At 30.2% G+C, this 12703-nt stretch overlaps 3 protein-coding genes across 3 annotated transcripts; all 3 read left to right on the top strand. All coding sequences in view use genetic code 12, as the record gives it.

The window, feature by feature from the left end:
* Positions 1-850: 850 nt before the first annotated feature.
* Positions 851-2197, top strand: CD36_07510 (conserved hypothetical protein; the record flags this gene model as incomplete). The annotated part of the gene is made up of 1 exon (XM_002417356.1): positions 851-2197. The coding sequence occupies one exon, from the start codon at positions 851-853 to the stop codon at positions 2195-2197; it is 1347 nt and encodes a 448-aa protein (XP_002417401.1).
* A 4030-nt stretch (positions 2198-6227) lies between these two features.
* On the top strand, positions 6228-6983 carry CD36_07500 (conserved hypothetical protein; the record flags this gene model as incomplete). Its single annotated transcript, XM_002417355.1, has 1 exon — positions 6228-6983. One exon carries the CDS (start codon positions 6228-6230, stop codon positions 6981-6983), a length of 756 nt encoding a protein of 251 aa, XP_002417400.1.
* Positions 6984-8844: 1861 nt separating this feature from the next.
* On the top strand, positions 8845-12513 carry CD36_07490 (serine/threonine protein kinase/endoribonuclease, putative; the record flags this gene model as incomplete). The annotated part of the gene is made up of 1 exon (XM_002417354.1): positions 8845-12513. The coding sequence occupies one exon, from the start codon at positions 8845-8847 to the stop codon at positions 12511-12513; it is 3669 nt and encodes a 1222-aa protein (XP_002417399.1).
* Between the last annotated feature and the right edge of the window lie 190 nt (positions 12514-12703).

Raw genomic sequence — 12703 nt, 5'->3', positions numbered from 1 at the left:
AAACCAAATAACGTCTATTTTAATACGAGATACTTTTAATCAACTAGACTATAGACCGTAGATATTGAGTAAGGAGAACCTGGAACAAATTTAGATTGAAATGTCAGTTTTTGGGATTGACTGGTCTGGAACAAGTTATGCCCAGACTATGGGAAACCAGTTTTCAGTTTGTTTTTTTTTGCAACGTTTGTGGTTTAATTGAAATGTTTATAGCCACCACTGCCGCCACCACTATTGTTTAATCCCTCCCATTCATACATACATTCATTCATTCATTGATTTTCTTGCATTTTCTTGCATTCTTTCTTTCGAAATATAACTTTAATTGACAATAATGATGATGATTTTAAGTTGGTAACTTAATCTGGAGACAATAGAAAACAGCAATGAAGCAAAAGAAAGGAAAAAAAAAAAACAGAAGAATAAACGGAATAAAAATATCTCTTGCTTTTATTATTGTTGTTCTTGTGTAGTCTAGTCTAGTCTAATTTGTTTTATTCATTAAGCATAATGATGTTAGATTTTTTTTTTTTGGATCATTTAAAAAAAATTAAAATTAAAAGAAATTGATTTTTAGAAAAAGCCACCATCACAGTAATAATAATAAAGCATGATATAATAATAATAGTAATAATTGCAGAACTACGAAGGGGGTTTTGAAATTTTATTCTGTTTTTATTTTTCTGTTTTTGTGATCATTAAATAAATTGCATAAATATCAATCGTTATTTCCCTTTTCTTTGTTGGAAAGATTTCTAAATTTTATATATATATACTATATTATATTATATATATCTATATCGTATTGCCTTCTTCTATACACAACTCCTGGTATTATTACTAATTATCAATGTTTCAACTACTAAATTATTTATTTACCATAGTGACATTTATATGCCCTGGTATTTTAACCATTAAAGCCTTGGATAAATCAGTTCAATTCAATTATTCCAGTTATCAATTCCTATTGAATTATTGGCTATATTTCATATTATTACAATATATACAACAATTATTGACCTATAATACTGTCAATACTTTATCAATTATCAATTATTCAATATTTGCCATAAAATTTTGGTTATTTTATGGTAAGAATAATAATTTAAAATTAATCAATAAGATTTTGATTGATAAATCTATAACTAATCAAAATTTACATTCTATTGAAACAAAATTTATTAATCCATTGTTAAATAGAATTAATCCAGAATTTGTTGAATTGAATTTTCAAGTTTATCAATTGGGAACAACTTATTTAAAACCAATACCTACAGGTCAAGAAGTTAATATTGTTAATTTTACAAGGGGTATTTTCCAAACAATTACTACTATTGTTGCTATTTTTTCTGATGCTGTTGTAACTGCTGGTTTCACTGCTAGTTCTGGCTCTGGTTCTAATGGTGGTAATAGAAGAAGAATTAAAGGTTCTTCCGCTTCATCATCAAATACAGCCACAACAAACAATACCAAGTCTTCACCATCATCTTCATCCTCAATACTAAGAAAAATTAGAAAACTGCGTCAAAGTTCATCTAATCACAATACTAATGGTACTGTTTCCCCTGATGTACGTTCAAGAAGTTCATCCATTGGTAATAATATGAAAAAGATTTCAAATTACATGATTACTCCCAACTCTGTCAGTTCTTCAAATCAATCCATCCATTCATCAACAAGTTCTATTACTAGTGGTAATCGATCAAATCTTTCTTATCCAACATCACCAATAATTTCCCCTGCTACTTCACCACCACAACCTCCTTCCAAACCATACAATAGAAATGTATCTTCACCTCCACCATATGATGAAATTATAAATATTCCCGAAGTCAGTTTATCCCCACCACCACCACCACCACAAACACAAACTAATTATCCTACTACAACCATCATTAATGGCGGTGGTAATAGTAGTAATTCTAGTAGGAGGGTGTCCCGATCTTCAGCAGGAAGTTTTGATTTGGATTCTACAATTATGGCATTTAGACAGCAGCAGCAGCAGCAACAACAACAAGCACAACAAAGATCAATGTCGCCTGCTGCTACTTCTTCTGATGGAATGAGACGTTCAACTAATTCAATGACTAGATTACAAGAAGTGTTAGGTGTCAGAGGAAATAACAATAATGATAATGCTCATAATAATGATTTACCCCCTGCTCCTACCCCTGCAATGATAAGTAATTCAAGATAAATCTAAACATATAATTGATACACATATAAAATATACTAATACATGCATCATTATATAATAAATATTATAATTTTTTTTTTTTTTTTTTGCCTTCTCCCCTTAATGGTTCTACAGCCTCCCTATTGTATTTCGTAAGTTTACAGTACTTCCTAGATTTAGTTAAGAGAGTAAAATAAATGACTACCTTTCAAAGAATAGTCATTCATGTTGATGGTATTTAATAAGAGTTGTTTTTTTTTTTTTGTATTCGTAAAATTGCTGCTAATTAGGAGGAGAAGTTTATTACAATATGAGTCAGTTGTCGTTCTACAAACAACGTTCAAACTGGATTAAGCAACCAAATAAAAAAAAAGTATCTGTTCCGAGAGATCCTTTCGTAGTTGATAATCGATAATTTAGTTTAAATATATTTGTTGATTCAAGCAAACAAAGCAAGCAATGCTGGTGGTGGTAGTGGGGAGGGCATCAGTTTTTTTTTTTTTTTTTTTCTATATTTCGTAATCTTATTGCTACTACTACTTGCTAAGGAACGTTTTCAATTTTTAGAGAAAATGTCTGATTATGTACAAGCAAGCAACAAACTAAATCTACACCTTTCTTCCCGGAGATTTCACAACTCCAAAATCCAACACATTATTCACACCAATCATAAATACAATACTAGAATTATCTTCCCTCTCTCTCTCCCCCCCCTCGCAAAAACATCCTTTGGATCATTACTTCTTTCCCCTAATCTAATTGATTCTTTGAAAATCCTTTTTATGCGGGTCTACCAAATCTAGAGTCTCGAATCCATTCCTAAACACGTATTAAATATAAACTTACTAACTAAATCATTTAAAGAAGAGATTTACAGGTAACAATATTATTATTATAATATTACTGAAATTTTAAGAACGACAGCATAAAAGTGTTATTCACGATATTACAGAAATATATCTATATATATATCAAAAAAAGAAAAAAAAATACACTACATACACATTAGGATCCAGTGATTCCGACCAACACATTCTAATGGGTTGAATAATTACATAGTGTGTATACATATCATCATTAAAGGTGTTCATTCTTGATGGGATTCTACTCCTTCTTGATTGCCACGTGGGACAACAAGAACTAATTAATTAACAGGGATTCTGCAATGAATAAAATTCAAACTTGAAGCTTGAAGCTCCTTTTACAACCAAGAAGGAAGTCGTTATATGTGAGATTATGTAATCACTGGAAACTAACAAATAACTTCAGGAGGCATTCATAAACCATACCCTGGATATTAAGACACGATTTCTAGAATCTGTTCATTACATTACATTAAGTTCCGAGGATATATTGATAAGATGAAGTAATCACTTTTCACTCAAATCAATTAACAACTGAAAATCATCATTACACATCGAAAAAATTGTTGTTGTTGTTGTTGTTGTTGTTTCTAGAACGGCAATATGTTCTTCTTCTATTGATTTGGATGACGTCATATACCAATAAGAAGAAAAAGACCGATTTTATTTTTTTTTGTTTCAGGAGACGTTCCTGATTTACCATACATATTTTTTTTTTTTAGGTGAGGATGTTAATGTTAATACAGATAAATGAATAAAGAGGCGGATATATACATGAACTCAAAAACAAGACCAGTTTTTTTGTTAGGTCGTTCCAATTTTAAACAAGACTCAATTTCATTGGATGATGATTAAATGATTTTTCTTTTTTTTTTTTTGCAATACATTCTTATTATGATTTGGGAAATGTAACACTGATTATGTAAACTTTGGTGGTGGTAATGAAAATGGAAAAGCTTAAAAGACAAGTCAAAAAGTGTGGTGTAAGAATAGAAGAATGAAACAAGATGAAGCATAAATTAAGACATTATGTAGAATAGTAACATACATAGATTTCCATCATAAACTATTGTTCTATTTGGAGATATTCTTTAAATTAAAGTTTTTATCAAGATTTTAATTTCCTTCTGTTACTTTATTTCCATTTGTTAATAATGTTGGTAGGGAGGAGGGAGGAATATTCTTCATGTCTCTTTTCAACTGCAACCACTTCAATATTAATCTCCTCCTCTTCCCCCCCTCCCTCAACAAAATAAAATAAAATAAAATAAAATACAACATCTATATATCTATCTACCAATCGAAAAGTTAAATAATAGCGTCTTTCTTGGTTTCTAAATATTACAATCAAATACAATTTAAAGGATTTCTTTAGGTCAAATGACTTGAAATGAATAATGATAATATTCCTTGGTACTTACTACTATTATTGCCAAACCTTCTTGGTATTACATTTTTTTTTTTTAAAAAAAAAACTCTTCTATGACATCACCATAATATTTCTTTACACTGGTTATCAAATCAGCAAAATGATAATAATAATAAAGTATTGAAAAAGAAAGAAATTATTCATTTTGGCCACAGGATTGCCACACACGCAAAAAAAGGGAAAAGAATTAAGCCTTTGACTATTATCTTACCACCAATTGTAAACCCTCCCTCCAAAAAATGGCTCTTCACTCATTGTTTTGACCGGGTGGATATTGTTTGTTTTATGTGGACTCGTCTATATGTGAACAAGTATTTAGCATTTATCATGGGTAGTATATATAACGGAGTTTTTGACGAACTGGGTAAACTTGCCACAAATCTGTGTATATGTTGTTTCTCTTTGTTCGATTGAATTGATCGAGAAAGAATTGCTTTGACGAGGTAGTTGGAGAGTAGCTATTTCTTCTACACGAATTTATTACAGAGGTTGTTGTTTGAAGTTAATTGTTGTAGTGTGGTACTATCAATAGTGATACTCCTATTACTAATCATCCACGGCTATGTTTTTCAATTTAATTTATTTGAGTTGAGTTTAGTTTAGTTTAGTTTTTTAAAGTTCTTAATTTTTAGTTTTTGCATTCCAATTCATGTCAAAACATAAATAGCACATTTTCATATATTTTCTATTAACCTCATCGATGTTTAACTTATACTTCTAATGAAGAATTGAAAGATAATGCTAATATGGTAATTTAATTAAAAATACTTCAAACCATAACTTTAAAAAAAAAAATGTTCACCCCCGGAAATAAAAAAATTTGATAATTTGATATTCAAATTGTGTAAAGTGTATTTCTTTGTTAGCCATTGAAAATGAGAAAATTAAAATAGCCGTCATTTCATGATGAACCATTTGGTTATCAGTAACAAAATGCAAATCACTGTTTATATACGTAACATAATGACCAACTCAAATGTGCGCAAATTCAAAGTGACATTATTGAAAAACATCAACAAATTATTTCAAGAAGAAGAACAACTAAACCTCTAAATAGTTGAAAAGCTTAAAATTTCCAACTCATTCTTTCATATAAAATACCAGAATATTAACGCAAGGCTTTTTTTTTTTTTTTTTTTTTGACAGTTTCAATCAACTTATTAGTTGTTATAAATATCCTATCCAACACAAATCATTATCATCTTCACCTTTCTTTATCTTACTACTCAATTCCTTCCCCCCTTGACACCCTTTTTTTTCTTCTTTTCAATATCTCCACATTTTATAAGAATTATACAATCCTTTTTATTATTGTTATTGATATTATTTTCTTTTTGAAATAGTTGTTTTTTTTTTTTTTTTTGTTTAATACTTATCAAACAAAGCCAAAGCCAAAACCAAAGTGATCACACAACAGAAGAAAAAAAAAAAATTCCACATTTTCAGTCACTTTTTTTTTTTTCTCTCTCCTGTACTCCATACTTTTTTCTTCTGCAAGTAATAAACCATCATACAGCTCATATATTTACTACTACTTCCCACCCATCTTATTACTAACTACAATCATCCAACCAAGTGAATAACAAGCACTCAACGTTAACTACTTATATACATATCTTACTCATTTCAAGATCTGTTATCTATTTACTATCGTCCACCAACTTTAGCCCAAACTATATCACGAGAGGTTTTTTTTTGTTCTTTTCTTTTCTTTTTTTTTTTTTTTTCTTTGGGAACTAAAACTGTCTGTTTATGCCATATGATGTCAGCCAAAACTGATATTCCAACTGCATCATCACCACCATCTCCATCTCCATCACCAACAACTGCAAATTCTACTATAACTACAATCACAACATCATCACCCACTTCTGAATCCAAACCTAGAGGATTACCTTCATCTGAACCCTATCACTTTAACATCCAACAACAACAGTACCACCACTTACACCACTACGGAAATAACAATAGGCTCTCAACGCGACAAGATTTACAAGAATTAAAAGAACAGGTGACATCACACAACAACAACAACAATAATAATACACCCACCACTATGTCGTATAATTCAACACCTTCTACAATAATAACAGCAAACTTAAACCTGGTAAATACATTCCCACTTTCTGCATCAACAACACCAACCACACTGACCACACTAACTACTAGTACATCCACTATAATAAACGAAAACCCCAAAGACAAAGACAAAGATAAAGATAAAGATAAAGATAACCATGACGTTGATAACGAAGATGATGATATTCAGAATAAACTATTATTAAAGGAACAATCTTTAAATGATATCAAACTTCAATGCTCACGTTTAATTTATGAATTAGAAGGGAATAATGAACCAGAATTAATCATCAAGAAATATATTCAAGATTTGAATAAATATAATGAATTAAAAGATTTGGCACTACAATTAATTACCTTAATTGCTGATCAACGTAAAGTTAAAACTTCAGATATTTTACAAGAAATGAATATTGATATAAATAATAATGAATAAGATATGGGTTTGGAAGATTATGAAGAGGAGGAAAAACAAGCAAGCAAATAAACAAACAAACAAACAGATATCCTTTTATATGTGTGTTGTTTCTTTTAAATAACATCGGAAGAAATTCAAGTGGATTGGAATCTTGCATTGTGGTCGTATAATGAATTTTTAACGTGATTTTAATTGGTGTTTTTTTTTTTTTTATTTATTTATTTCTTCATTTTGGTAAATGACTATACAGAATATTTATCGTTATTATCAATGAAACAGTGTGATATAGGTCTAATTGTAATGCTGGATATATTTGGTTTGACTACACAAGTGTATATGAAAGGAAAACAAAACAAAAAAAAAAAAAGTTATTAGATAAATAGTGGTTCCAAAATGGGTTTTAGAATTGAATAATGTATTACTAGAAAAGTCATATATATATGTATATGTATATGGATGTAGCTATTTATTGATTTATGTATTGGTGAGTATTAAAATTTATGGGAGTTAATTTAAAAGATTGTTCTATGATAGAGTAGTGATTAGGATTCGTGATATCAACCAGTTTTGCAACCAACACTGGTTGTAAAACAATATCTCCCCTTCCAAATTCATAAAAAAAAAGAGAGTTTTAATACATAGAGATTGGTCTTGACTCGTTTAGAAAGAGGCTACGATCGAAACGTTTTTAACTACAGTGTAGTATTTCCCTGAAGAAAGATATTAGATAACATGTGGTGATTGAAGCATCAAACAACAAATAATACTTGAAACTATTGAAACGAAAGGACAATAATATAGCAGCACTTCAATTGAAGTATTTGGAGATTCATAGAAAGGTTATGAACCATACATTATTTGTTAGATTTGGAGACGTTTCATTAATGATTAGACAACCGAGTCACGTGACAGGTTTAGAGCGTTGTTTGATAACACTACTGGTATAAGTATGGCTCCTCCTCCTCAACAACAACCACAACTGGGACAACATTAATTAAATGTTAACACAATTATTATTTATTTACAACATTACGAAGATAATAAGATAAGTTTCTAATAATCAAAAATAATAATCTACTACTAATACAATTCAATTAAATAGATAAAGAAATAGGCAGCAAAAATATTCTCATTTTTCATTTTCACACCCCCCTCCTCCCTCCTCCCCTCCTCATTTTTTTTTCCTCCTTCCAATCTTCTCCTTTCTTTCTTTCTTTTGATGTTGTAAAAACACTACAATTTTATTATTAATCTTTAATCTTCTTTTCACCACATTTTTTATTCATTACCACCACCACTAGAGAACAAAACAAGATTCCCACTATAAATAATAACACATTACAAGATTAAGATAATAAGGGAGATTCTAGAATAAATCATCAACACCACAGATATTCATATGTTTATCACGGTTAATTAGAATCATACAAAGGAAAAAACTTATAACTTTAAATCACCTGACCAGGAATATAAAACAAAGAGACAGAAAAAGTGTGAATCAAGAATAGGAGTTGAGTGAGTGAGTGAGTGAGTGGACTGAAATTTAAGGAAGCCAAACAAAGAAGAAAGAAGAAAATTTTTTCTTTTTCACATTACACTCTACAAAGAAAAGCAAACTAAAATAAAATATAGTGAGAGAGAAAGAGTTCAAATACTATTTTAAACCCAAACTTTTACTTAACCTTTTTTTTTTTTAAATTATAACTTCCCAAGGACAAAGAAAGAAAGAAGGACAAAAAAAAAAAAACAGAAGGAATTCTTCTTTCATTTCATTATAGTCTTTTTATTATTTTGCCTAAGGAATCACCTTTCATATTTTCATATTCAATTCATTAGTCTGTATAGTTCAAGACTTTGTTTTTCCTTCAAAAAAAAAAAAATGCATTTATTCTATTTCATTTCATATATAATATCAGTACTCATAGTGTCGATTATTGCTTCGCCTCGACTAGAGCGGATCACCACCAGATATTTATCTCCTCAAGAGCAACAGCAGCAACAACAGCAACAACAACAACGACAACGACAGGATCAACCATACAATCCAGCTACTCCTACTAACAACATATACACATCTGCATCACTACAACCTTTAGCTGAACGATCGTTAGACGATTGGGATTTGAATAATATAATATTACTCAGTGACATTAATGGCTCATTACATTGTGTTAATCGTGATGATGGTAATCTAATTTGGTCGTTACCTATAGATGAACCACTTGTCAAAATTCAATCAAACATCAAAGACAAATCAGCAGCACATAATATTCTTTGGTTTGTTGAACCTTATGAGGATGGTACCCTATATTATTTCACACCTAAATTTGGTTTAAATAAATTACCCACCAGTATCAAAGATCTAGTAATGGAATCACCTTTTACATTGAGTGGTGACGATAAAATATATACTGGTACTAGAAAGACATCACTATATAATATCAACATTCATACTGGTGAAATAAAGTCATCGTTTGGTAATACTGATGAATGTCCCATACCGAGATCGACACTACCTCCAGAAACTGCATTTAACGCTGATGATACAATAATGATTGGTAAAACAACATATGAATTGTCGATCCATTCTAAATCAAACAGTGATGTCATGTGGAATGTCACTTATTCACAATGGGTGCCTAACAATATTGATAACGATTTGATTTTGCAAAACCAACAATCATTAGACAAGATATATTTCACACCATTCCATGATCGTTCTTTATTGGCAATAAATAAAGATATTGGTACTCCTATATGGATAAGCAAATTACCAGGGTTACCCGTTAGTATTTTTGATGTTTTCAGTAATAGTGCCAAAACAAATGATTATTTATTATTACCCCATCCTTTAAAAGTATTGAATGATTTGCAATCAAATGATATTAATAATCAAAATATGGTGTTTGTGAATAAAACTCTGAGTATCAGTACTGGTAGTACAAAAGACCACCTCAATGACCAATGGGTTGCTATGAGTTTTAAAAATTATCCAACATTAATTAAAAGTGCACCTATTTCAAAATATCAAGAAATTTTAAATAAATATTATGCTGGCATAAACATTAATAATAATGATAAAGAATATTCAGTTGATTATATTGAGAATTTTCAGATTGTTAATAATTCGAATGAAAATATTGAACATTTAATTTCCGGTATTCATAGAGTATTTGAATTATCACCAGAAAATTCGTATCAACCATTTGAAAGATTCCATTCTCCGATGGATGATATTAAGAGGATTGGTGACGGAACTGGTAATGATGATAAAGACGAACAGTCATCAGCGGAAAGGACGAAAAATAATGGTGGTGTTCCTGATATCATTGGTGGATTAAAGTTCCCATCAAGATTATCAATTTTGACATCGGAGATTCTCTTGATTGAACCTTCAAAAGACAATCAATTGGAACAACAGGGCAATCTGCACCATAATCAAGATACACTGAGGTTTGATAATTCCAATGTTACTAGCTCAGGTATTATGAGAAGAATCATTGAGGATTTGGCAGTGTTGATAGTTTTATTTGTATTGTTAATGACTTTTGGTAAATCAAACAATATTGTGAAAAAAGTACTTGGACAATTCACAAAGCAACAACATGAATTAGATGAAGAAAAACAACAACTGCAACTGCAACAAGAAAAAGAAATCGTTGTTGAAGCACCTATGTCATTAGTCTCCAATAATATACCTTCGGCAACCGACAACAGACCAGTTGACAAGAAGATTAAAGAAATCGACGAAAAAACAACTGACGTTATCGAAGTTAAACAAGATAACAATGATACATTGGTTGTTGACACTAAAACCAAGTCACTGTCTCCAGAAATTGAAACTGACCCCAAAAATAAGAAAAAGTCGAAAAAAGTTGTGATTGTTGAACCAGAAACTGATCTTGATCTTGAGTCTGAACCAGACCAGCAAACTGAAACCGATGTAGCTACCATAACGGAAAGTAATGATGATAAGGAAGAAACAACACCGAAAAAGAAACGGAAAAGAGGTAGTCGTGGAGGAAGACGAGGTGGAGCACGTAAGAACAATAAATTGAAAACTAATGGAGATGATGATCAAGAAGATCAACCACAAAATGAAGAATCAGTTGACGAAGAGATTATCACTACTAAGAGTTTGATTCCACCTAGTTCATTACCTGCTGTTAAATCAAGAAAGAAACTTCAAATTGAAAATAATCTCGTTATATCCGATAAGATTCTTGGTTATGGTTCACATGGAACGGTTGTTTTCCAAGGTACATTTGAGAATCGACCAGTAGCTGTTAAAAGAATGTTACTTGATTTTTATGATATTGCCAATCATGAAGTGCGGTTATTACAAGAATCTGATGATCATCCTAATGTTGTACGTTATTTTTGTTCACAAAGTTCTGAATCTGAGAAATTTTTATACATTGCATTAGAATTGTGTCTTTGTACATTAGAAGACATTATAGAGAAACCTCAAAAGATGCCTCATTTAAGTATTCCTAAAAGGAATGATATTTTATATCAATTGGCCAGTGGATTACATTATTTACATTCATTAAAAATAGTTCATCGTGATATTAAACCACAAAATATTTTGGTGGCCAATATTAAAAGGAATGGTAAACAACAAAATCAAATTAATGATAGTAATGAAAGTTGTTGTGAGAATAATGTTCGTTTATTGATTTCGGATTTTGGATTATGTAAGAAATTAGAAAATGATCAATCTTCATTTAGAGCTACTACACAAAATGCTGCTCTGGGGACTTCAGGTTGGCGAGCACCAGAATTATTATTAAACCATGATTTATGGGAGATATCTCCTGATTCAATCTCATCAATTCATTCCAATAGCAACAGCAATGGCAACAGCAATAATAATGGTGCTACTTCTGGTAAACGATTAACTAAAGCGATTGATATATTTTCTTTGGGGTGTGTATTTTATTATATTTTAACTGGAGGATATCATCCATTTGGAGATAGATATTTACGTGAAGGTAATATTATTAAAGGAGAATATGATTTAACTTTATTAATGGAGAAATGTCCTAATGATCGATATGAATCAATTGATTTGATTTCAAAAATCATTAGTCATGATCCTAGTCAACGTCCTAATACCGGGAAAATTTTGAAACATCCATTATTTTGGTCATTTTCCAAACGATTAGAATTTTTATTAAAAGTTAGTGATCGATTTGAAATTGAAAAAAGAGATCCACCTAGTCCATTATTATTGAAATTAGAAGAACATGCTCAAGCAGTTCATAATGGTAATTGGCATAAATTATTAAATGATGAAGAATTTATGGATAATTTAGGGAAATATCGGAAATATAGTCGAGAAAAATTGATGGATTTATTACGAGCCATTAGAAATAAATATCATCATTATAATGATATGCCAGAAAGCTTACAATTGAAAATGGCTCCATTACCTGATGGATTTTATAAATATTTTAATGATAAATTTCCTAAATTATTAATGGAGATATATTATGTTGTTGAAGAAAATTTCAGAAATGAACATGTTTTCAAAGAATATTATTAGAATTAAAGAGGGGGGAGAGAGATCATTTCATTTCATTTCAGTTCAAGTTTAGTTCAAGTTTAATTCAAGTTTAATTCAAGGTTTATTAATATATTAGTTTAGTTGGGGGTGGTTGATTTCATGGTGATCATTATTATCACTAGTTTACTTTTAGAAATAAATTTAAATATACATACACATACACATAATT

Source organism: Candida dubliniensis, chromosome 1 (genome assembly GCF_000026945.1).
Source record: "Candida dubliniensis CD36 chromosome 1, complete sequence".
NCBI lineage: Eukaryota > Fungi > Ascomycota > Pichiomycetes > Serinales > Debaryomycetaceae > Candida > Candida dubliniensis.
The sequence above is the reverse complement of the archived record's forward strand: the minus strand, read 5'-3'. Positions and strand labels throughout refer to the sequence as shown.